Genomic DNA, 20,940 nt, shown 5'->3' on the forward strand with positions numbered 1-20,940 from the left:
TGAACTCCGGATAGACAGCCCGTAAAGTGTAGAAAAGAGACATAAAGAAAGAAGAACAAAAACAATCCGTAGCAGTAAAACAAACAGTGTAAAGTATCTTCGTAGAAAAGAAGGGTGGTAACAGACCGTACACCTCCGATTGAGTTAGATCATACGCTGATCATGCCCTCGTCATCGTCAATATCCTCAGGGTAGTCGACAGCTGTGGAAAATCGCCTGCGAGGGTCGAGTCCCAGCTCTTCCCTCACGTCTCGCTGAATCTGGAGAAAGTACCTCTTCAGGCTGCGCAGGCCTTTGAGGAACCCGCCATCCGGCTGATTCGGGTGTTGCGGCGGACACGGTTTGTCTTCGACCCTGTCCAGGGGCGTCACGCTGTTCGCAAAGTCGGCAATCTTGAAATCAATCTCTCGCTTGTTCTTCTTCTTTTTCCGTGACGTTTCTTCTGTATCCGTCGCAAAGTCCGTTGTCGAATCGTACATTGTTTCGTAGTCTGTCGCGTCCTCCGATGTATCGCCATCGTAGAACATGAGTAGGCTCGCCGCGTAAAAGCGGTAGCCACGTAGGCCGCGCACAATCTCCTCCAGCTGGCCGAGTTTCTTGAGCACCACAGGGATGTGTCGGAGTACGCTGTGCAAGTCAACACCGTCATAAAGAAACTTTTGCAGTGCCCCCTGGAATTCATTGCCGGCCTTCAGCTTCCGGCCATAGTACTTGTCCTGAAAGTCGTACGTCTCCTTCTTGGCGTTCCAAACTTGAAGGCCGCAGATTCGCACTCCCAGCTCGGCCGAAGTCGTTGTTCGGCACTTTTCACGCTGCGACTTTTGCTTCTTCGGGGCGGCCTCCACTCCATACTGTCGGGTGCCCATCTTCAAATCCATCATGCATGGCCTCTTCATTCCCGACGTTAGGTCCTCTAAGAGTAGGAAATATTCAATGCGGTCTCGTTGCATCTTGGCTTCCTTCGGGTTGATCGGACGAGGGATCTTTTTGAATTCGGAAGAGGGGCTTGGCATGGCAGACGTAACGGCGGAACTATAGGCAGAGTCCGCAGGCTCTAGTTCGGTGCCATTCTCAGCGCCATTCTCACCATTAGTGCTCGGGGTATCGTGGCCGTTTGTGTCGGCATAGTCATTCGATTCAACCTGGAGGTCCTCGTCGTCGCCTTTGTAACCGGCGCCATCGGCTTCCTCAAAATACTTTAGGTCGCCCCTCGATTCTCGCACATCCTGAGGCTTCCGTCGGAGTCCACCAGCTGAGTACCTTCGCTTCTTCTTTGCCGACAAGGGGTTGACAGCGAAGGTTTCGGGTTCAGGGGCACTCGTTCCGGTTACATCCTTGACTTCGTCGGGTTCGGGCCTCTCAGGCTCAGACTGCACACAGTCCAGGTCGGATTCAAGCTCACTAGGTGTGTATTCGTGAGCGGGCTTCCTCGGTCGGCTGTCATTTATCTCATCTCCATCACCAAAGGTCGAGTCACGTCCACTGAGCAGACTAGGGTCAGAGTTGGTGGATCGGAGGAGCCGCTGCAGCGTGGGCCGTGGAATCGATCTCTGGTGCGGTCGACGATGTCGATGAATCTCAACAGGTTCCTTGAGAAAGGCATCGTTAAACACCTCGTTGCGCAGCCGCTTGTTGACCGTGGTTGCACCCCAGCTGTTGGGCCGGTCTTCCATTGGGGGCCGGATCTGGACCCCCGATTTGGGAGGGCTTGAGACCTTGATCGCGGAGATGCTTCGGCGTCGGAACGATTCTGGAAGCGGGGTTGGCTGGAGCAAATTTCGAGGAAGGATATGCTTGTTGTCGTCAAAAGTCACCGTCGGGATGGGGATGTTGGTGTTGGCCAGGGATTGGCTGATGACCCTGCCGTGAGACATCTTGCGCCCGCTCTTTTCCGCCTCCAGACGGTTCGTCGCTGCTTGCTCCTGCAACTTCTTCCGCTCTGCTGCTGCGGAATCATCCTTTCTGGAAGTGCTCTTCCGGCGAGCCTGTTTCTGAAAGGTAACGTTCAGGACTCCAATGTATCTGAATGCATGTTAGTCCTGTACGCTACTAGCACCAATTTTTGTCCAAGCCAGAAAAGCCTGAAACGGAGCAACGTACCGAGGGAGAAAGGGGAGCAAATCACGATGGTAACTTTCGATTGTCTCGTAAAATTCATTTTCCCTATTGTTGAGCTGCTTACAGACGGCCCTGCGGGAGAAGCGCCAGAGAGTGGTGTGACCTCCGACTTGGTGCTTGTATGGAATGAGCTCAATGGCCTCTAGGGGCTCCGGGGGATGATGCTGGTGGTCATGGACATGGTCTTCGTACTGGTTCACAGCCTGGGGCGGCTTGGGCGCGACAACGGTCCTCAGTTCACAGTTATCCTCGATGGGGGCACACTCTTCCAATTGGTCGGCCACAAGGTCACGCCTTGAGGCGAGGCTCTCTCGAGATGAGAGGCGATGAAGGCCATATGGAGCTTCATCCTTTTCCTGAATCTCAGGCTCAGGCTCGTCGGCCTTGACAAGCCACGGATGCTGCTTACTCTGGGAAGGGGACCGCGCCTGGGATGACCGCACCGTGACCCTCTCCTGATGATTTTCAACAGTGACGCAAGATTCTCGCAATTCCTGGTGGGGCAGGAAAACGGCAGATGAGATCTTCTCCTCGCCCGATTCGTCCGCATCCGCTTCATCATGAGATCCTGCGATCTCGGTACTGGAGCTGTCAGCTGACTTTCGTCGAGCCTCTCCTTCGGCCTGGCCATCGGCATTGGTATCGACAACCGGGGTCGGCCCCACTTGTCCTGGAATTCCCACGGCCTTGACCTCCTGATCATCAGCGGGTTTGGACATGGGCACCTGCGTCCACGGCGACGGCTCCTTGTCGCCTGCGGATCCACTGGCGGACAACGTGAAGTAATCTTCACTGGGGGATGCGCAGAGCATGGAGGGCTCCTCGACGACGGAAAGAGCCGATAATTGCACCTTGGGGGGCTGCGAAATAGTTCCGTCTTCAGATTGGAGTCGGGTTGGGTTAGGTTGCTTGGCGATGGATGGTTCTTTTCGGTCTCGAGGCTTGGGTTCACCGACTTCTTCCGCAAAAGTTGAGAGCTTATCCTTGCTCACATGTCTCGAATCCTTGCGACGAATCTTTTCCTCTGGCGGGAGTCCTTCCTTGAAGAATCGGAGGCTGTAACTTGACTTTCGACTCCTCGCGCTGGGCTCGACACCTGCCATTGCCTCGGCGACTGACTTTTCAACCAAACCGTCTTCCTCGTCGCCTTCGCCGGAGCCGATGGACCATATCTTTTCCTTCTTCTCAGGTGCCTTGTTCGTCCAGTGGGGAGGACCCTTTGCCCAATGAGGCTGCCGATGACCGTTGACTCCATCATCCTGTCGCGCAGAAGTCGAGGGGGTCTTGAAGTCATGGTCGGCTTTGTTGGGGGTCAGGTTGTCGAGGTGTGTCATGTGGGTGAGAGATCGGGGGCTGTAGGGGTTATCAAGGTCAATGTCGAGAGAAGTAGAGGGTCGTCGTCCTCGGGGAACGTCCAAGTCGTGGCGGTTGTCGAGAACCATGTCCCGAAAGTTGGCGAGGGTCGAATGAGTGAAAGATGAGGGTACGCTGGCGGCCTCGCGCGAGGCGAGGGTGCCCATTGTGGTCATGGTGGTTGTGAGAGCGGTGGAGGCGGCCATGTCGATGGGTTGGGATGAGGCTCTTGTCAGCGGCCGAGGGTCGCCGCATTGGGCGGGAACATCATGAGGGAGTGAATGGGTGGAAGGGACTGTGATGTCTCGGTCAGATGGCGAAGGGAGGGCGGGAGCGATGGACACGGCGGTTGTAGTCGTTGCAGGAGATATCGGGGAGGTGGGGTCGGTGGGCGCCGAGGGATTCTGTCTCGATCGGCCGTTGGGCAGGTGAGCGGGAGTGGTAGAGGGAGTGGCAGTGGTAGTGGTAGGAGAAGCGTTGGTTATGGACGGAATGCCTCGAGCTGAAGCCAAGGCCTGGGATAGCAACGAAGGTCCAGCCTGCCGCGGCAGTGGACCGGCACCTCGGGGCTTTTTATTGTTGGCGTCGCCGGGATTGGCATCACCACGGGGGACATGCGTGGGCGATGGGACCGGCGTGGGAACCGGCATGGGTATGGGCACGTTGTCGGTGGAGGAAGGGGTCGGGAGACAGCCAGCAAACGAAGCGGATGTGGGAGAGAAGGGTTGGGACAGCACGTTGGTGGGAGGATTGGCTGAATGAGATGTGGTGGTGGGAGTGGTGGGAGTGGTGACGGAGGTGGGAGTGTGATGAGTATGAGTGGGAGTGGGATTTGGAGTGGGATTTGGATTGGCAGCAGCCGGGGTGTCTTGGGCGTCTTGGGTGTCTTGGGACGCCTCGCCCCGGGGTGCTGCCAGTGGCACTTCCAGTACTTCCAGTACCTCCAGTACTTCCAGTGGTGGTTCTGCCTCTGCGTCTGGGGTTGTACCAGCCGCAGCCGCTGCCACCGCTGTCCGGCCGCTGTAAGGCGAGCTCACTGGGACAGCGGGTGCGGCATTTTCGTACTCGTGATGCACGCTGGACATGAGGCGGACATTGGGCGTTGCAACGAGGGCGAGAGAGCGAGAGAGCGAGAGAGGCAAGATGCGGGTGAGGGCGAGAAGAGAGTTGCGAGAGAGAGAGAGAGAGAGGCGGCGAGGGTTGTGGGCGTGGGAGGAATGATTCGTAGATGCGGTGGGCACTGGGCGCTGGGCGCTGGGCACTACTGGCCTATCTCACTGGGTCCCTTGGTCCTGAAAGGTTCCAGTAGAAATAACGAAAAATGGCCCGGGCGGTCTTTTGCCCCTCCACTTTTGTATTTTGTATTTTTCGGAGGGTACTGTTGCAGGACGCCCACAGACGCCCAGCACTGCACAACCTGGTGCAGCCGCGGGGAGAGCGAGGGGGTCGCCTGGAGAACAGGGGGAGTGTACCCAGAGCCGCGGACCGCAGATGGCAATCCTGACTACATGCTTCATCCTTACAGCACATCACGGCCTTTGTCGTTGTTCGAGCCACCGAGGAGCCACCACCCGCAGATCCAAATTCGGATCCCCGGAAGGCCTATCTGTCCTGGGGCTACGAAGCAAGCACTGGGCTGGACTGGGCTGGGTTGGGCTGGAACCACTGCCGTCCGGGGAGCAGGGTGCTTGAGCTACTACTGCCCGTGTTGCTGGGAGCAGACCGCCTGGAACCTCGAGGAATGGATGATCTGGGACATGGGAGTCTGGGAGGCCGTCAGTGGGAGCGGAGCACTAGACCACAGGGGCGTTTCGCGGGGTGTTAGTGGCTCCCCGTGGCCATGAGCGAACGCGAGCCGGAGCCCTGTGCTGCGCAAGGGTGCGGATTCCAGGCCGCTGGATGGAGGCTGTCAATCGAAGCTGGCCCGGTTCTCTCCAGTTGATTAATTAATCGGTGGGGCCCACTAACATCTCCGGCTGCCACTGTCGGCGCTCGACGTCGGGTCGCTTCAGCCAGCTGGGCGAGAGCGCAATTGCAGGAAGCACGGTTCTCCACCACGTGTCGGCGTTTTTGGACGTCCGTCCTGTTGTCTCGTTTTTGAGTTGAGGCGAGGAAACATGGCATGTTCTAAAACCTCCGCCGGGACCTGCCGGTGTGAGAATTGGGGATAGTAGATTCCCAGTAGATTCATTCATGGTAGATTCGATTACCAGATAATATCTAAGTACGAGAGGCGTGCGACGCCGAATTCGGGAGCGCAAAGGGTGTGCCGTCATCACCAGTGCCGAAACGCACATCATCCAGCATGATACTCGCCTCACCAGTCGTCTACTTCGCACAACAGCTTGAGTTAAGCAGGGCTGTCTGATTTAGGTTGGTTTGTCTTAAATTGCACAACAAATGCATCTACACTAATTTACTACCCCGATTTTCCATGCCATCCGTCATCGTCAGTCGGTTTGTCCATCTGCCACCAACAGTCCCGCCCCGGACAAGACCATCTCATCTTGCATGGCATCAGTTCATCCCGTCAGTCTTAGATGGTCATTCGCCTGACCATCAGTGAGTAAATGCCAACGCACGCACGCATCAGTCCATTACCGCGGCCTCTGTTAGTTATCAGAAGCTTGTGATACTGTCGATTGCCAGCCACAGCGCAGCAATGCTGTGTTGTCTTGTCTTGTGTGTTGTGCGCGTCAAAGTGCGTGCTCGCCATAGAGCCTACCATCCAAAGTCCCGTCCAGCCCCGTTCAGCCCCGTCCACAGAGTGCAGTCCCGCCCTCGGACACTCCGCCCACATCCACATGGGCAACAAGCGTCAGATCCGCCATGCATGACCTTATCAGAGAGTCCCCTGGCCATCCTCTCACAGTCGTGCACTCGCTCAACTCTGGGTCCGGCCCGCTCTCTGCTACGCTGCGCCGCCGTCCGTCCCCTTGTTGTCAACGAGCGGCAGCTATCGTGAGCGGAGCTCTGCCCAGTCTTCGAACTAGGCTCTGGGCACCAGGTCGCACCGAGTACGGGCCTCCGCTGCCTAACAACAGGGAGATCTCGGTCCCATTTCCTTTCAATGCCCATACCTTACCTTACCCTTCCCCTGTCTCTGGGTCATCGTGATTCGCACTTGTGCTCTTGTCATGGGGGCAAAGTCCGGGTGGCAAAGGGTGGTGATTTTCCTTAGCAATTGACCGCCGTGATTGGTTAAAGACTTTTTGCTTTGCTGATCCCGTCAGTGCTCACGGCGACAAGACATACAGTTTCAGTTACAACTACATTGCAGCGCCTCACAGGCTCCCATGGATGCAAGAACAGCTAGTCCAGTTCGGGCTGTGCCGTTTGCGCCATTCAACAGAGACGCATTTGACGACTGCTTCTCGGCCCATCCATCCATGAGATTCCCGTTATCGCACCGTCCCCACTGCACTTGACAGCTTCTTTGTTGGCTTAATGCACGATCCCAAACGGTGCCTTAGTTCGGTCTAGCGCAGAACTAGTAGACCAACCGTTTGGGATCGGGGCTCAAAATGAACTGTCATGTGACGGTCCAAGTGTGGCTTCATGACATCGTGATAAGGCGGCGAGTCACAGGTTCAGTACCGCTTTTCCTGCGGAGCGCATGTCGAGTTGCCTCTTGTTACACGCCAGGGATCGAATCGCCGCCCACTCTCTACTACGTAGTGCTCCCGGAGCTGCCTCTTACATCCTTGGGAAGGCACATGACCCGGATTGGCTCCAGCTTTCGACCGTCTCCAGTCCCGGCACAGACACACAGCGGCTGAGCGGCGCACAGAATGAGGCCATTGACCGACCATTGGACCGGCTTGGATATTCATCGACACATCCTTCATCATTGACCGAGTGCCCGGCTTGGTCACTGTCCCAGGCCATGTCATCGTCATTGCCAGCGCACCATACCGTCATGAAACAACATCCATCGACACAGTCAGGATACCAATCACGTTTTTGCTCTCTCGTTGTTGAATGGCTCCCATTCTTTGACTCTGGATGCGACCCCTCTGGCCTCGAATGGAGCATTTCGCCTCACCTAGGTTGGATCGCCCCATGCCAGCATCCGACCACAGTTCATCACCCATCCATCCATCATCTCGCTACACGGACGCATCCCTCTCTCAACACTACCAATGTAAGGGTCGTGATGCGATGCTTTCTTTTTCCTCCTGCATGTTCACGGACCGCTCAAGGGGGGGTGGTTTTAATCGGATCCCGTCAACGACGCCATCGATACCATCCCATCCGCGCCACGCCATGCGAAGCCATGCGAAGCCATGCCAATTCTATGCATGTGCTGAGCGAGGCCGCAAGGCAGGGTTGCAACAAGCAGCGCAAGTGCAGCACGCATCATGTCTAGACCGGGTTCAGACCATTATAGTGTCGACCGGCCCTGCAAGATTGACCCGATAGACGCAACCCTACGCTGCCCTTATTAACGGCTGCACTTGTGCTTGCAGTAGCAGGCGCTGGAAAGCAGTCAGTGCTGCTCATCATCCTGCAGCCTCGAAGCGGTTGAATTGGAACCTTGCTATCTGCAACACTTCGCCTCGAGTGAGGCGCAAGCCCCTACCCTACACCCACCCCGGGGACAAGAGTTATCATTGTCTCCGGCTCCCCCGGCGGCCCGGCCAAATCTATTGCTATACAACCTTGCCAGTCATGCCGTCGCGGCTATCCGGATGAAGCGGGTGGGCGTTTCGGTTTAATAGAGCCTGGCCATCAAGAAGCAGAAGCGGCACAGCCCGCAGTCTACGTCCAAGCTAAAACCAACATCAACGCCCAGGCTAAAACCTGACGTCCATGGAGCCAACAGAACCAAGGAATTAAGACTCGTTTACGCCCTGAGCCGTCGGACCCATGGTCATGTCGTCCAATTGACGCAGCCACTCCATTACCCCGACTTTTAGCGAGACACAGTCTCTGTCCTCAGGCATGCTGTGGCGGCCTCCGCTTGGAGATGTGCATATCACCACTGAGCCGCAACGGCCAATGACGATCCGCCCATGAGCAACGTGCCTCTTATACAGGACCTAAAGTTCCAGCCAGCAACGCCAACCCCTGCCGAGTCTAATGTCCTCAGACGGGAATCAAATTCGCATCTGAGTCGAGGGCAACGTCACAAGTGAGACATCAAGATGGTTGAGCAGGGTCGCCGGCCGGATCCAGGTACAAGCCAAACCCGCCCCAACGGTAGGAGTCGGTCGTGTGCTGAATGCACTGGATCCAGAACTACGACCCCGCCGCTGTGGATAGTGTCGGATTAGCATGAGACAGCTGTGTCAAAGAGATCTTCGATCTAGAACTTAGATTCCTCTTCTCTCACCTGTGGCTAAGAACCTTAGCCCCGAGCTGACGAGCGGACCGTCTGACCATGGTCCATCTCCCCGTCTATCTGGCCGGACATCGGCCATTGTATCCCCGGATGAGGGGGAAACACATGTCCCACGGTCCCTCCTCAACGGGCCTCAATGTCGTCCGACTCTACGGATACAGATACGGTCAATGGGGTGACGCGGTGACGGGTTCGTTCGTGGCTGCCACCCTGGTCCGCCAGCACCGGCATCAGACCGCGACCAAGACGACATTCGAGACGGAGCTCGCAGCACGCAGCAGCAACAGGATTGCAATCAGATACTACGTGGGCCCTTCTCCTCGATTGACTAATCAGCTGTCCGCTCCAGCGCAGGTATGCCGTCCCGGGCCCGGACTGGACAAAGACGGTTCCACCCTGGCTCTGCCGGTGTCCCTCCGAGATATCCAGATACTCGTGGTCAGATCGTCCCAGGCATCTCCAGAACCTTGCCCATTCCCTCGCATTCGTCATGGCCACTGGGATTCCGGAAGCTTCTCGTCCGCGGGAATGTGTTGATCGCCCGGACCCTCCGTCGAGTCGTTACGGGGCGTAATCATGCCTCCCTGGCCACCCAGCCTCACCGCACCCGCCATCGAAAGCCTGGGGATCCCGTCGTCCACAGACATCCGCCCTCGAGGCCATGTGCTCCCAGGGCCCAGGACGCGGGCCCCAAAGCCCTGACTTTAGTGCCACCACACCGCAACCCAAGGGGCGTGCGTCTATGTCAATACATGGAACAGGGCGAGTAGCTTAAGGGGAAGTGATCCAGCAAAGTGCAGTGCGGAATTCTTCCAGACACCGACAATTGCCGCTGGCGAATCAGCTCCGGCCTCGCACACTCATGGGCGGCTCATCGCGGGCTGGCGAAGGCGGCGAAGGGGGTGATGAGCATTACGCCGTCAGGGTGGTTGGCCCCTGAACACCGGCTAACGAAGCGGATACGCCCTGACCTGCTTCCTGTCCTAGACATCGTAGACGCGTTGATAGTTTATGACGATTCGCATTTATAACCGGAATACGACCCGGAAGAACGGCTCTCAATTCGACTCCGAAGAAATAATACGAGGTATCTTGCTACAAACGCCGAGCCACCCCATTGGCTACTGTGTTTCGTCCAGTCGTGTCCTGCCAGTCCTTTAACCCTAACTCCTGGCACGTTCGAGCCGCGTAGCCCAATATTTCGTGTAACTCAAAATCACAAGCTAGCTCCTTACTCGTTCTGTACGGGTATGATTACAAGGTAGTAAAGAAAATCAAATCCTGAGCGACTCAAAAGTCTCAGCTTCACCACGGGCTCTGTGTAAGCTGAGGCATCTGCATGTTGCTTGCCTTCCGAGCCTGGTCCAACTCCATATCCACATTCCATGTATCCAGATAGCCTCCCAACTCGCGGATGACGTCTTCCACAATATCTAGGGGCTCCTGTGACTCTTGGATGCGCTCAGACTGACGCTGACTGCCGGCATAATCCGGGCTTTGCCCCTCGATGCCTGGGTTCCGGAGTTGGTCAACAGCGAGGAACGTCTCAGCCATGGCATGCACCTCTGGACTGTTGAGAGTGCGTTGAGATGCTGAGGGCAGTAGACGTTTTTGCCCCCCTTTGGTTCTGCACACAACAGCTGCGAAATGCTTGCCAAATCTGTCATCTTCGTGGGCAGGTAGCTCCGCGATGGGTGTTGGCGGTGGTGGAGATGCTTGTCTCACCTTTGCCTCCTCCAAAGACGACGACGGCATCGCTTCACCCGTGGTTGGGCTCGACGTCTCATGGGGTAGAGGCGCCCAAGATATGCGAGAGGTGCGGCGTTGAGACATGTCGACGTCCCAAGGGTTCTTGGTAGCAGATGCGAGGATGCCTTGCGTGCTGGGTAGGCGGGACCCCGAGTCTCGCCAGGAGGCGCGCTTTGAGTTACGAGGTCGACGTTTCGGAGATGGTGACATAAATGAAGCGAATGATATGACTGAAAACTGGGGTTCTGGTGTAGTTGCACGTATGCCTATCGACGGTGTAATGGCTGGTGTGACGGAGGTGGAGTGATTCTGCATCTGGCTGGAAGCAGATGTTGTGGCGAGCCTATGCAACGCTGACAGTCGGTCTGCATTATCAATGTTCGGCGTGTGGTCTTGAGGCATACCCGGCAGTTTTTCAGAGATTGCCCAAGGAGTTTGGACAGGAGTTGATGCCGTGGGAGAGGCGTCGTCAATCTTGTGAGGGGTATCGAGGTCTTGAACGACGTGGTTCGCAGGGAGCAATGCCATTTGCGACAGTTTCGCTTCAGTCCAAGGGCTTTGTTGTGAGACAGGAAGTGGCCTAGCTTCTTGACTCGCGTTGTCTACTACCATCTGGTCGTTTTGTACAAAGGTTGTTTGACGTTCTGATGGTTGAGACATAGGCGAAGAAGCTTGACTTCTAGGTGTGGAGGTAATAGACTCTTCCATATGTGTATCGTCGCAAGCCCGCTGAATTAGTTCAGAGGTATTTGCCTCTTGAATGGAGTTGGGCAGATTTTCCCCCGAGGTAGGGATCTCCTGCGAGGCCATACTTGAAACGATACTATGAGAGGACTTAGTAGGTTCGGTTTCAGTTGTCGGCGCAGGCGATAAAACAGGTCCGGTGAAGGAAGACAACATTGCCCAAGAAGTCTTTGGAACAAATCGCTTCACCGAGTTCTTCAGGAGACGCAGAGGCCCAGACTGTAAAGGCTCAACCTGGCGTTCTGGGACAGTGCCCAGTATCTCTTGCTCCAATGCTTCATGCTCCGAAACCTGCGAAGACGAAGCCTGTGAAGGGACGTCATCGTTTGTCCCATCACCCGATTCTTCCTCCTGTTCTTCAGAGCCGTCATCCGATATGTCATCTTGAGACATTGATTGATCCTGAATCTCTGTGGCTTGGATCTCACATGGTTGCTCGCTCGATACATCTTGCAACAGGTGCTGTTCATTCGCGACATCCTTGGCAATGGCATCCCGAGCTTCCGAGGATGGCTCACTTGCTGTGTCTGAAGCACTCGCCGTGTCTGAAGCTCTTGATGCATCTGAATCGCTTGCTATCTCGACATCAGCACCACGAGCATCGACGCCGAAGCCTGCAAAGTCCTCGCTGCCCAATGATGACAACTCGCTAGACACCTCATCTTTGCTGATTTCCATGGCCCCACTGTCTGGGAGGACAGACGGACTGTTGATCTTTGGACTTTGGACTTTGGTTTCGAGACAGTCATCTGCCACAGACAATGGCTCCACTTTTGTATCATCTGAAGATGACAACCCAGACCATGACTCTGTCTCCATAACATCATTCTGATCGATTTCGTCGGCATTTGTAGTCTTTGCCGGCATACGGAAGCAGAAACTCTCGTCTCTCTGAGTTTCGAATTGTACAGATTCTTCATCGAAGTCTTCAGACATCATTGACGTGAGCGAGGATGTTGGTGGATTTGGAGACTGCTTCGCAAGCACCTGCTGAGACAAAGTGTGACGAGGAGATTTTTGAGGCAAAACCTGAGAAAACCGTTGCTGTGATACAGGTGACGACAGAGTTGCAGCAGCCTTCATGGCGGCCTTGTCCAGGGAAAGTTCGTCCTCCGATTCCTTTGTTTCGTAGGCGGCACGCTTCCGATTCCGGCTGGGTGAGAAGCGCTTGCCTGGTGATTGTAATCGACTTGGTGCACTGCTGAAAGAGACGTTGACTGTGTCGAGAAGCTCATCGTCACTGCCAGTGTTTGTGCCCTCAAAGTTGGCACTATCATGCCTTCGTAGGAACCGCGTTGAAGCAGTAGCCGATGAGGGCAGTCGGTCGGGGACACTGCTGAAAGAGGTGTTGAGTCCAAGGTGAATGCCCGAATCCTCTTGGTGGAAGCCTGCTCGTCGTGGAATTGGGGTGTCGATAGATCCCGACTCCATGAGTTCTGTCCGCCGCCGTTTGCTTACTAACTTCCGTAGCCATTCAGATCCTCTTGCTTTTCTCTTCCTCTCAGACCTGTTCCCCGTTGGTGTCGCAGCCCAAAAACCATCTTTTGCAACTGGCGGCACAGCTGTTCTCCAATTCTGGACCATTGCTAGCTCCTCCTCCTCCAAGTATGGGTGAATATCGGCAACTGGAGCCTGCTTAAGGCTTTCAGGGCTGGGGAGATGGCACTCCATGGAGTCTTGCGGCCCAACCTGGATCGTCTCAGGGATGGACGCATTCCGTTGATGCTTCGATTGCCTTGAAGGCTTTTGAGGGGACGTCCTCGTGCCTAGCGTTGTTCCAGCTGTGCGGTGCTTCGATCGCCAGGGGTTGTTCCATCCTGAACTTCTGTCGAACGGGCCCTTTAATGTTGCTGTAAGTAAAAGGGGCGTGCTTCCGTCGAGGAACCGTTGGCCCGCAGCCTCGTATCGAAGTCGTCGAGAAGTCGGATCGTCGTAGTCTTCATCGTCGGATCCTTCGTAAAATACATCTTCGGGTGCACAGGTTGCTTCGCAGTAGATCGTATCCTCCTCCCAGGACGGCCTAAACACGTCCGCCTTCTGATCGGCGTCCCGCATGGTGGCACGTCTTTGGGCATGAATCTTTGCATGCAATGTTGAACCGCGATCGAGATCCTCCAAATTCTGGCCGGAAGGAGAGTCGCAGGCTGGTGAGTGTTTCTCAGGCCCGCATGGATGTCGTCACTTTGTCTCTGGACAAGGGGCTCTTGTGGCGTCTAGTTGAAATTCACGCCGTCGCTATGGGTGACGCGCCCCGCGTTCCTCACGTGAGACCGCGTATAGTGATTTTCGTATTTGGCGTCCAAACGACGTGAGGTTGATATCTTGGGTTTAAAAAAAAGAGAGAATGGCGCCTTGGGTGATTTGCAAGTAGCCTTGATCTTTCCTTTGACGTATGTCACCACTGTTTGCTCAATAGAGCGGCTGACAGAAAGACAAACAGGGAGCAACGTGACCTCGCACGTGACCTGTAATCAATCCGACACAGTTGACACGGCAACGACGCTTTCCCCAATCCTTATCCCCGGCATTGTTTATTCCAGGGTGCCCAAACTCAAGGATACGCGCAACAAAGGCTCGCGCCTCACACCCTCCAGATGCTTTTCGAATGTAATTTTGCGCCAACCCTTCATGCCTACTCTTTGAATTCCTACAATTCTCCAGTGTTTTAGTACGTCCTCCTTCACCATCAGTCGCCCGTGCGCCCGCCCAACAACCGCCCGCCCACCTCAACGATCAACACCATCACCACCATCGCGACCCCGCACAGACGACAGCATCTGGACCATTTGCATGGAGTGATCGTCTCTCCTGTACCAAGTTCCATTCCGAAAGCGTCGCCATGGAGCACGCTTGGTTGGATTCCCTGTCGGAGGATTGGGTCTCCCAGCCTGGGTCTGCAGACACCTCCGCCGCGCAGCTACCGCCTCTCAAGGACGACGACGCGATCATCAAACACAAAGAAACCCCGAGCCGAATACCACGTAGGACGTTTGGTCCACGGTCTCAATTATCGAACTCGAACTCCTCCAGCATTAGCGTCCTCAATGAGCGTACCGCAAACGACATCAACATTTCGAGCAAGCGACTGTCGTCTAAGCTTTTTCAAGAATCAAAACATGCACGTGGGGCAACCGGAAGTAGATCTGTCTCGGCCTCCACGAGCGCATCCGTCGTCCACAACACAATTCAACACAGATCCTCTCCAGATAAGAGCAAGGTCGAAACCCCAGAATGGAAGCGACGTCTAGTGTACGGAGACGTCCAGTACGGAGAACAGCGCGACCTATTTTGCTCTGCTGCTGCTGGCCTCCAAGACATGTTCAAGCCTCCTTCTGTGACCGATGAAGAAGAGCAGCACGGGTCGTCGATGCCCTCCAGCCCGCCGTCCTACCCTCAGCGCATGGCCACTGGCGACTTCCATGGCCTTGAGGGGCTTGATCTGGACGAGCTTGAAGACGACGAACCACTCTATCCCAACGATGTTACACCTAGCCCCAGCCCAAGGAGAACAAAGAGGGAGATTCAATACAAGCTGAACGAGGAGGATTCTTATCTTTCGAGCCAGCTCAGTGGACCAGAGGATGCGACTCCTTCCCGACAACCCGAGATCTATCGAGATGAGAGTTGCCTAACTGAGCCAGTTGATGAGGATGCCAACGTCCGGAAAACTAGTGGCCAGAGTGTCATCCGCAACGAGGATTTCAGCCCGATTCTTATTGGGAAACACAGCGACGAAAATGGAAAGGTGGATTTCGCGCCCCTCGAGCTGCCTGCGGATCAGCTGAAGTTGAAGCTCGAAGCGCTGCGAATCAATCAAGTTCTTCTTGACCCCCGAATAGACCCCCAGACTGCATTTGATAGATCCAGTCAGAACGAGCCTGTCGACCTGGAGAACAGTGACGACTATGCCAGGGTAGGAGGATACATTAATCTGCAGAGAGGAGGGCGATCAGCTGAGGGCTCGTTTCGCCATCGCCCGCTGAGCCCAGGGTTCAATGTCGATACGTCTGACATGCTACCTGAAGAGTCCTTGCAGGCCAGCACACCCAAACAATTTCCTTCGATGCGGACAGATGCGACCAACCCATACCAAAACGACCAATTCTCCCTCAGCCCTTCGATGCCTCGAGCTCCTTTCCCTAGCCCAGACAAGAGGGAAATCACCGCTGGACGAAGTGCGCCATCGGGTGGAAGCCCCCTAAAACTTTTTGGACCATACGATACTTTTACCAACCAGACACTCCTCAGACGGATTAGTCAATTCGAGGAGACATTGTCTGGTACGACTTCGCGACAATCCTTTGGCTCAGTCATCCAACACGACCGCTCGCCGTCCCCCGAGAACCAATCACGTATACCTGCATCTAGCCCCGGCGGCCTCGATCAATCCCCTGGGCTGAGATCAGTCAGTCAATTTGGCGCTGGTCACCTGGAAGGATATGAATTCAGTGGCGATGCTTCCTACGTGTCGCAGAACGACTTCGAGGCCTCCGATAAAGAAAATACTTCCCCCCAGCCACTGGGTTCTCACCCCGTCGAGCCCATGTTCCACCGCCCACTACGAGAAGCATCTCCTGATGAAGAGTCAGAGTTACGCGTCCGCAGAAGGCGGAACAAGTCACTATCGTCATCTGCAAGCAAACACATGAGAACGTTCTCGAGTTCCAGCCAAATCCGCAAGATTCTTAGCCCAGCGAAAGGAGCACCGGGCGCTGACATAACACTGTTGCGCGATGGTTCCGAAGGCAAAAGACCCAGGACTTCCCCGTCCAAAGATCCCACTCCTAAGCGTCGGCGCACGCTCCACCGCTCCGATATTGCCTTTGGTCACGAGGACCGTTTAGCCAACGTGGACTCTGCATCTCGTGAGATGCAGTCAGTGATGGGAAAGAAGCGCAAGGATGCTCGACCAGGTACCTTCCAGCTTGCGGACCCAAGTATTCTGGCGATGAGGTCAATTCTGCATCCTATGAGCCCGTCCCTTAGTAGAGGCTCATCACGGAACCACTCGCGGCAGTCTTCCATGGACCCAGAGAGTAAAGGGATTAGCGACCTGCCGTGGAAGTCACCACTCCGGGCGCTACAGGACGAGAGCATCGCGCGGTTTAGCGATGCCCCAGGCGAGGCAGATCGAAAGCCGTCTATTAGGACACAAGACTTTGTTGATCAAGCCGCACAAATTATGGCCATGATCCGAAATCAAGTGAGGGCACCTGGCTTGTCGAGCGTGGAAGAGTCCGAGGCCGAACACGGCGCAGCCAGCCCGGATTACGACGACGACTCATACCAAGAATCGACCAAGGAACCGCTGTCTCGACCACCCAGCCGTGAAGGGCGACCTATGTCAAGGATTCCCGTTCGCCAAGAAGATCCAGAGCTCATTAACCGATTGAAAAAGTACCAGGAGCTGAGCGACATGGGCGATATCATCTCCTCATCCATGCGGTCCATGGGCCTCGCAAAGGATGCGATCCGTGTAGCCCAGGAAGTCGAGCGACATATCGAGGAGCACTCTCGCAACCGATCGGATCTTCCTTATACGACAGACGACGAAGTGATCAGCGACCCGCCCAATATCCGCCTATCGACAAACCCGGCTCGCGAAGTACCTGGTAGCCCTACTCGCGATTTCCATTCACATTCATCAGCAGCTTCCTCGTATCCTACCGGATCTTCTCGGGGCTCCGACTCAAGAAAGATTATTATGCCAGAAAGCGTGTCACATCTCATCCCGGACCGAGTTGGTGGCATGTACCTCGACAAACAAAACAACATCTGGATCAAGAAGAAGGAAACGCCTCCCCGCCGAGACGTCAGCATCCTTCCCTCAGAGGACAGCGAGGACGATCCGTTTGCCAGCATTCCCGACCTCTCTGTTGATATGACTAGGGAGATGCAGAATCTATTGCTGACAGGCAAGAAGCCCACTCCAGACGTCGACCTGAGTGAGCTGGCTAGTCCTTCTCCGTCGCCTCAGCCCCAATCCAGAGGCTTCGTCACACTATCTCCAAATGCGCAACTGAGTCCAAATGTGGCGTCTCTGGCTCGAGAGGAGTTTGAGAAGCTTGACGCTCGGGCAATGGAGGACTCAGAGGTGGATGCAGATGAATCAGTGCAGCGAGACGAGAGTATCCCGGGTATGGACAGCAGCCCGCCTTCGACGACCAAGCGTCGCAACCTCACCATTTCATTTTCGTCACCAGTGGCATCGATCATCCAAGATGTTCTTGCAGAAGACTTGGACAATCTCGAGGATGACCCAGCCATTGAGGAGGACAGTTCGATGAACCCAACGCCAAAGAAAGCCGGGCACTCCGTGGGCAAGTCCGCATTGAAGCACGCCGGCCAGGGATCAGTTCGCGGCACTCGGGTCCCCTCCCGACACATTGCTCATAATGGACCGGCTTTTATCCCCAGGCCTGTGTCACGGATCGACGAGCAAGATGAGGAGAGCACCATCGAGGTTCCGATGGAGGACCAGCGCCAGGTTAGCATTATTGGGGACACGAGCGTCGTCAGCCATAAGACGCCAGATGGCCGTCGCGGCAGCCTGAGCTTCATCATTGGGCACACGCCTTGCAGCAACTTCCTGTCTGTTCCAGCAGATGACAGCGCGGTGATCGGCCAAAATGTTGGGAAGCTCTCGCTGAGCCCATTGTCCGAGTTTACACTCAATAATTCTGACCAGTCGTTTGGATTCGAGGTCAGCTACGTCATGGGGCGCCGCCACATGGCAACAGGCGAAGCCTCTAAGAAGGTCATGTCCATGACGATACGAGACCTCGTGGACAAACTTAGCGAGGTTGAACCATTCGAGCCTTACTGGGAGGACATTACAGAATTGGATCTGCACGAGAAGCGACTGAGCAGCCTGCACATGCTTGATGAGTTTTGTGGCAAATTGGTCACTCTGGACGCATCTCAGAATGCCCTAGGCCATCTCGATGGTGTGCCGCCTAGCGTGCGACAGCTGAAGGCGTCAAACAACATGTTGACAGAGTTGACATCGTGGGACCACTTGATGAACCTGCAGTATGTAGACATTTCCGGTAACGAGGTCAAGAGCCTGTCGGCGCTGAAGGGTCTTGTGCATCTCCGAAGTGTCAAGGCGGATAACAATCAACTGACGAGCCTGGATGGGCTGGATGCACACGATGGACTGCTGTCCCTGCGCGCGAGGGATAACCTCATTGAGGAACTGGACTTTGCAACCATCAAGATGGAGCGCTTGACAGAATTGGATGTGGCTGGTAACCAAATCACATCGGTTCGCAATCTGGAGCTCGTGCCAGCGCTGGCGCGGTTGAAGCTTGGGAAAAACCGCCTCGACAGCTTCACGGTCGAGTCAAGTGTCAAGGGACTACGTGAGTTGGATCTTAATGACAACAGCCTCACCTACTTGGACGTTAGCAACCTGCCAAACCTCCATTTGCTGCACGCCGACCGTAACCGCATCGTCGAGTTGACTGGCTTCAGCCACACTCGCCATTTGGACAGTTTGTCGCTCCGGGAGCAGCGCGGCGAGCAAGCGCTTGACCTTGCTTTCCTTTCAACAGCCTACGAGATCCGCAAGCTATTCCTTTCCGGCAACTACCTTGGCGCATTTGAGCCGACGGTCGACTTTCTCAACCTGCAGCTCCTCGAGCTGGCAAATTGTGGCATCCAGTCGCTGCCCGGCAACCTGGGCCAGCTAATGCCCAATCTACGGACGTTGAATCTCAACTTCAACGCCGTCTCAGATCTAACGCCACTCCGATTCATCCCACGTATGAAGAAGTTGCTGGTTGCGGGCAACCGACTTGCGGATTCGACAACGGTAACGGAACTACTGATTGAGTTCCCACACTTGACTCAACTGGATCTGAGAGACAACCCGGTGACGATTGGGTTCTATCCACCCGTGCAGGTACTAGTTTCTAGGGACCGCACGGATTTCGTCGACCCGTTCATGCTCCCTGACGGGGATGTGGGTCGGGACGACTTGTATGCAAGCCGCCTAGACGAGACTACTAGGCTACGACGACGATTGCACCAGATCGTGTTCGCCGGAAGCTGCAAGCGCCTACGCAAGCTGGACGGACTACCCATTCAGCGAAAGGTGGTGCTATTTAAAGACGACCTTTACCAGACGCTAGTAGCGGAAGGTCTCTTGCCAGACGATACCTTGGTGGGCGAAGGGTCGTCGCCACAGAAGGAGGTGGAAGTGGAGCGTGATGTCGCGTATCCAATCGAGTCTCTGAGGAGCAGCCGATGGAACGCCGAGGACAGTTTTGCTTGATGCAGAGCTTAATGTACAATGCCAAAATCACACGAAGGGGTAATAATGACTTGTCTTGAGTAATGCATGATTTGGCGTTTTGGAATGTTTAATAGGTTGATGGGCCGATGGGGCTGGCGGAAGGACACACTACAGGAACGGAGTTTGGATTGTTTAATTATGCATGCCTGAAGTGTATAAGTACAGGATATGAGAATTGAAGCAAGACAATCTGGTTGGATGAAGATGAGTCTAATGATGGTGATTTGAATTGGCGATTTCTCGTTTCTAGGTTGACTTACGGGTAGTGATTTGAATTAGTGCTTTGAAATGATGATGCTGACTACGAGGTGGATGACGGTGGATGACGGTGGACGGGAGATGAGCATTGGGCGATCAAGGGTACATGGACCAAGCGCCGGCTGTAGCTGCAGAGTGAAGTCACTTGGATGCAATCAATGCAACAGCCCCCGCTCGTGTCTCGCATCTACATCAGATATATCACAATTTCGGTTCAGAGCCCAGACCAAGGGACGTGTCGCATGACCTGGCAGAACCGTCTAGCATGTCTAGCATGCTCCCGATGATTCATCTGGAGAATGAAGAAAAATTTGCGGTCTCCGGCCGGTTCCAGGCGAAACAAAGCGATGGAAAAAGAAAGCAAGCTGATCCTTGTTGCATCTTTGTCAACGTCAATGGCTCCGACGTGCTGGAATTCCCGGGCGGCGCCTGGTGAACTGGGGGGCGAGCGGCCACTGGAGGACCCTGAATGGCCATGACGCGGAGGTGGCGGACGGCACTACAGGGGACGCGCTGGGAGAAGGCGGCAGGGGTCGACGGGTGCATTTATCGGCGGGGCTAGGCCTCGATTGCAGGGGTTACAGGGCCTCCCACCGTTGGGCAGCACCCTTCTGTGGCTACCGGGGCTGCGGGCGGCGGGCGCTGGGCACCTACCGGGTCATTTTACTGCTCGGAAATGGAGCTACAGTGGGCTACAGGTGAACGGCCAACGACAGCTAGCCCAGGGCAAGCAGGGCAACGCATACCAACCAAGGGACGGCCACACAACGTCCATGACTCTTGACTCTTGACTCTTGACTCTTGACTCTTGACTTTGAAACGAAATTCACGCTTGCACACGACGACAACAAAGGACAACAAAACAACCGTCGCAAGATACGCCGGAGCGAAGCCATCGCCAGCCGCTTGCTTTCTTTGTTGACGCGACCATTTGAGCTACGGTGTTAGTGCCCATCCCGTCAACCGCCGGTTCCCGATTCCACGCGCTATGCCCCTCGGGTGAAGCTCTCGCTCTCGCCCTCGCCCTCACCCTCACTCTGGAACCATATCCCTCTACTTCGACTTCGGCTCCCTT

At 55.3% G+C, this 20,940-nt stretch overlaps 5 protein-coding genes across 5 annotated transcripts; 2 read left to right on the plus strand and 3 right to left on the minus strand.

The window, feature by feature from the left end:
• Positions 1-149: 149 nt before the first annotated feature.
• Positions 150-4,121, minus strand: BGZ61DRAFT_349478 (uncharacterized protein; the record flags this gene model as incomplete). The annotated part of the gene is made up of 2 exons (XM_046240152.1): positions 150-2,022; positions 2,101-4,121. 2 exons carry the CDS (start codon positions 4,119-4,121, stop codon positions 150-152), a joined length of 3,894 nt encoding a protein of 1,297 aa, XP_046106142.1.
• Positions 4,122-5,830: 1,709 nt separating this feature from the next.
• BGZ61DRAFT_449114 (uncharacterized protein) lies at positions 5,831-6,678 on the minus strand. The gene has a single exon (XM_046245559.1). The coding sequence runs from the start codon at positions 6,547-6,549 to the stop codon at positions 6,193-6,195; it is 357 nt and encodes a 118-aa protein (XP_046106143.1). The 5' UTR covers positions 6,550-6,678; the 3' UTR covers positions 5,831-6,192.
• A 2,176-nt stretch (positions 6,679-8,854) lies between these two features.
• Positions 8,855-9,352, plus strand: BGZ61DRAFT_476555 (uncharacterized protein; the record flags this gene model as incomplete). Its single annotated transcript, XM_046248812.1, has 1 exon — positions 8,855-9,352. One exon carries the CDS (start codon positions 8,855-8,857, stop codon positions 9,350-9,352), a length of 498 nt encoding a protein of 165 aa, XP_046106144.1.
• A 507-nt stretch (positions 9,353-9,859) lies between these two features.
• BGZ61DRAFT_449116 (uncharacterized protein) lies at positions 9,860-13,680 on the minus strand. The gene has a single exon (XM_046245560.1). It carries the CDS (start codon positions 13,361-13,363, stop codon positions 10,121-10,123), a length of 3,243 nt encoding a protein of 1,080 aa, XP_046106145.1. The 5' UTR covers positions 13,364-13,680; the 3' UTR covers positions 9,860-10,120.
• Positions 13,681-14,147: 467 nt separating this feature from the next.
• On the plus strand, positions 14,148-19,586 carry BGZ61DRAFT_349338 (uncharacterized protein; the record flags this gene model as incomplete). Its single annotated transcript, XM_046240142.1, has 1 exon — positions 14,148-19,586. The coding sequence occupies one exon, from the start codon at positions 14,148-14,150 to the stop codon at positions 19,584-19,586; it is 5,439 nt and encodes a 1,812-aa protein (XP_046106146.1).
• Between the last annotated feature and the right edge of the window lie 1,354 nt (positions 19,587-20,940).

The sequence above is a fragment of the Ilyonectria robusta genome (assembly GCF_021365365.1).
Source record: "Ilyonectria robusta strain PMI_751 chromosome Unknown BGZ61scaffold_7, whole genome shotgun sequence".
Classification (NCBI taxonomy): Eukaryota; Fungi; Ascomycota; class Sordariomycetes; order Hypocreales; family Nectriaceae; genus Ilyonectria; species Ilyonectria robusta.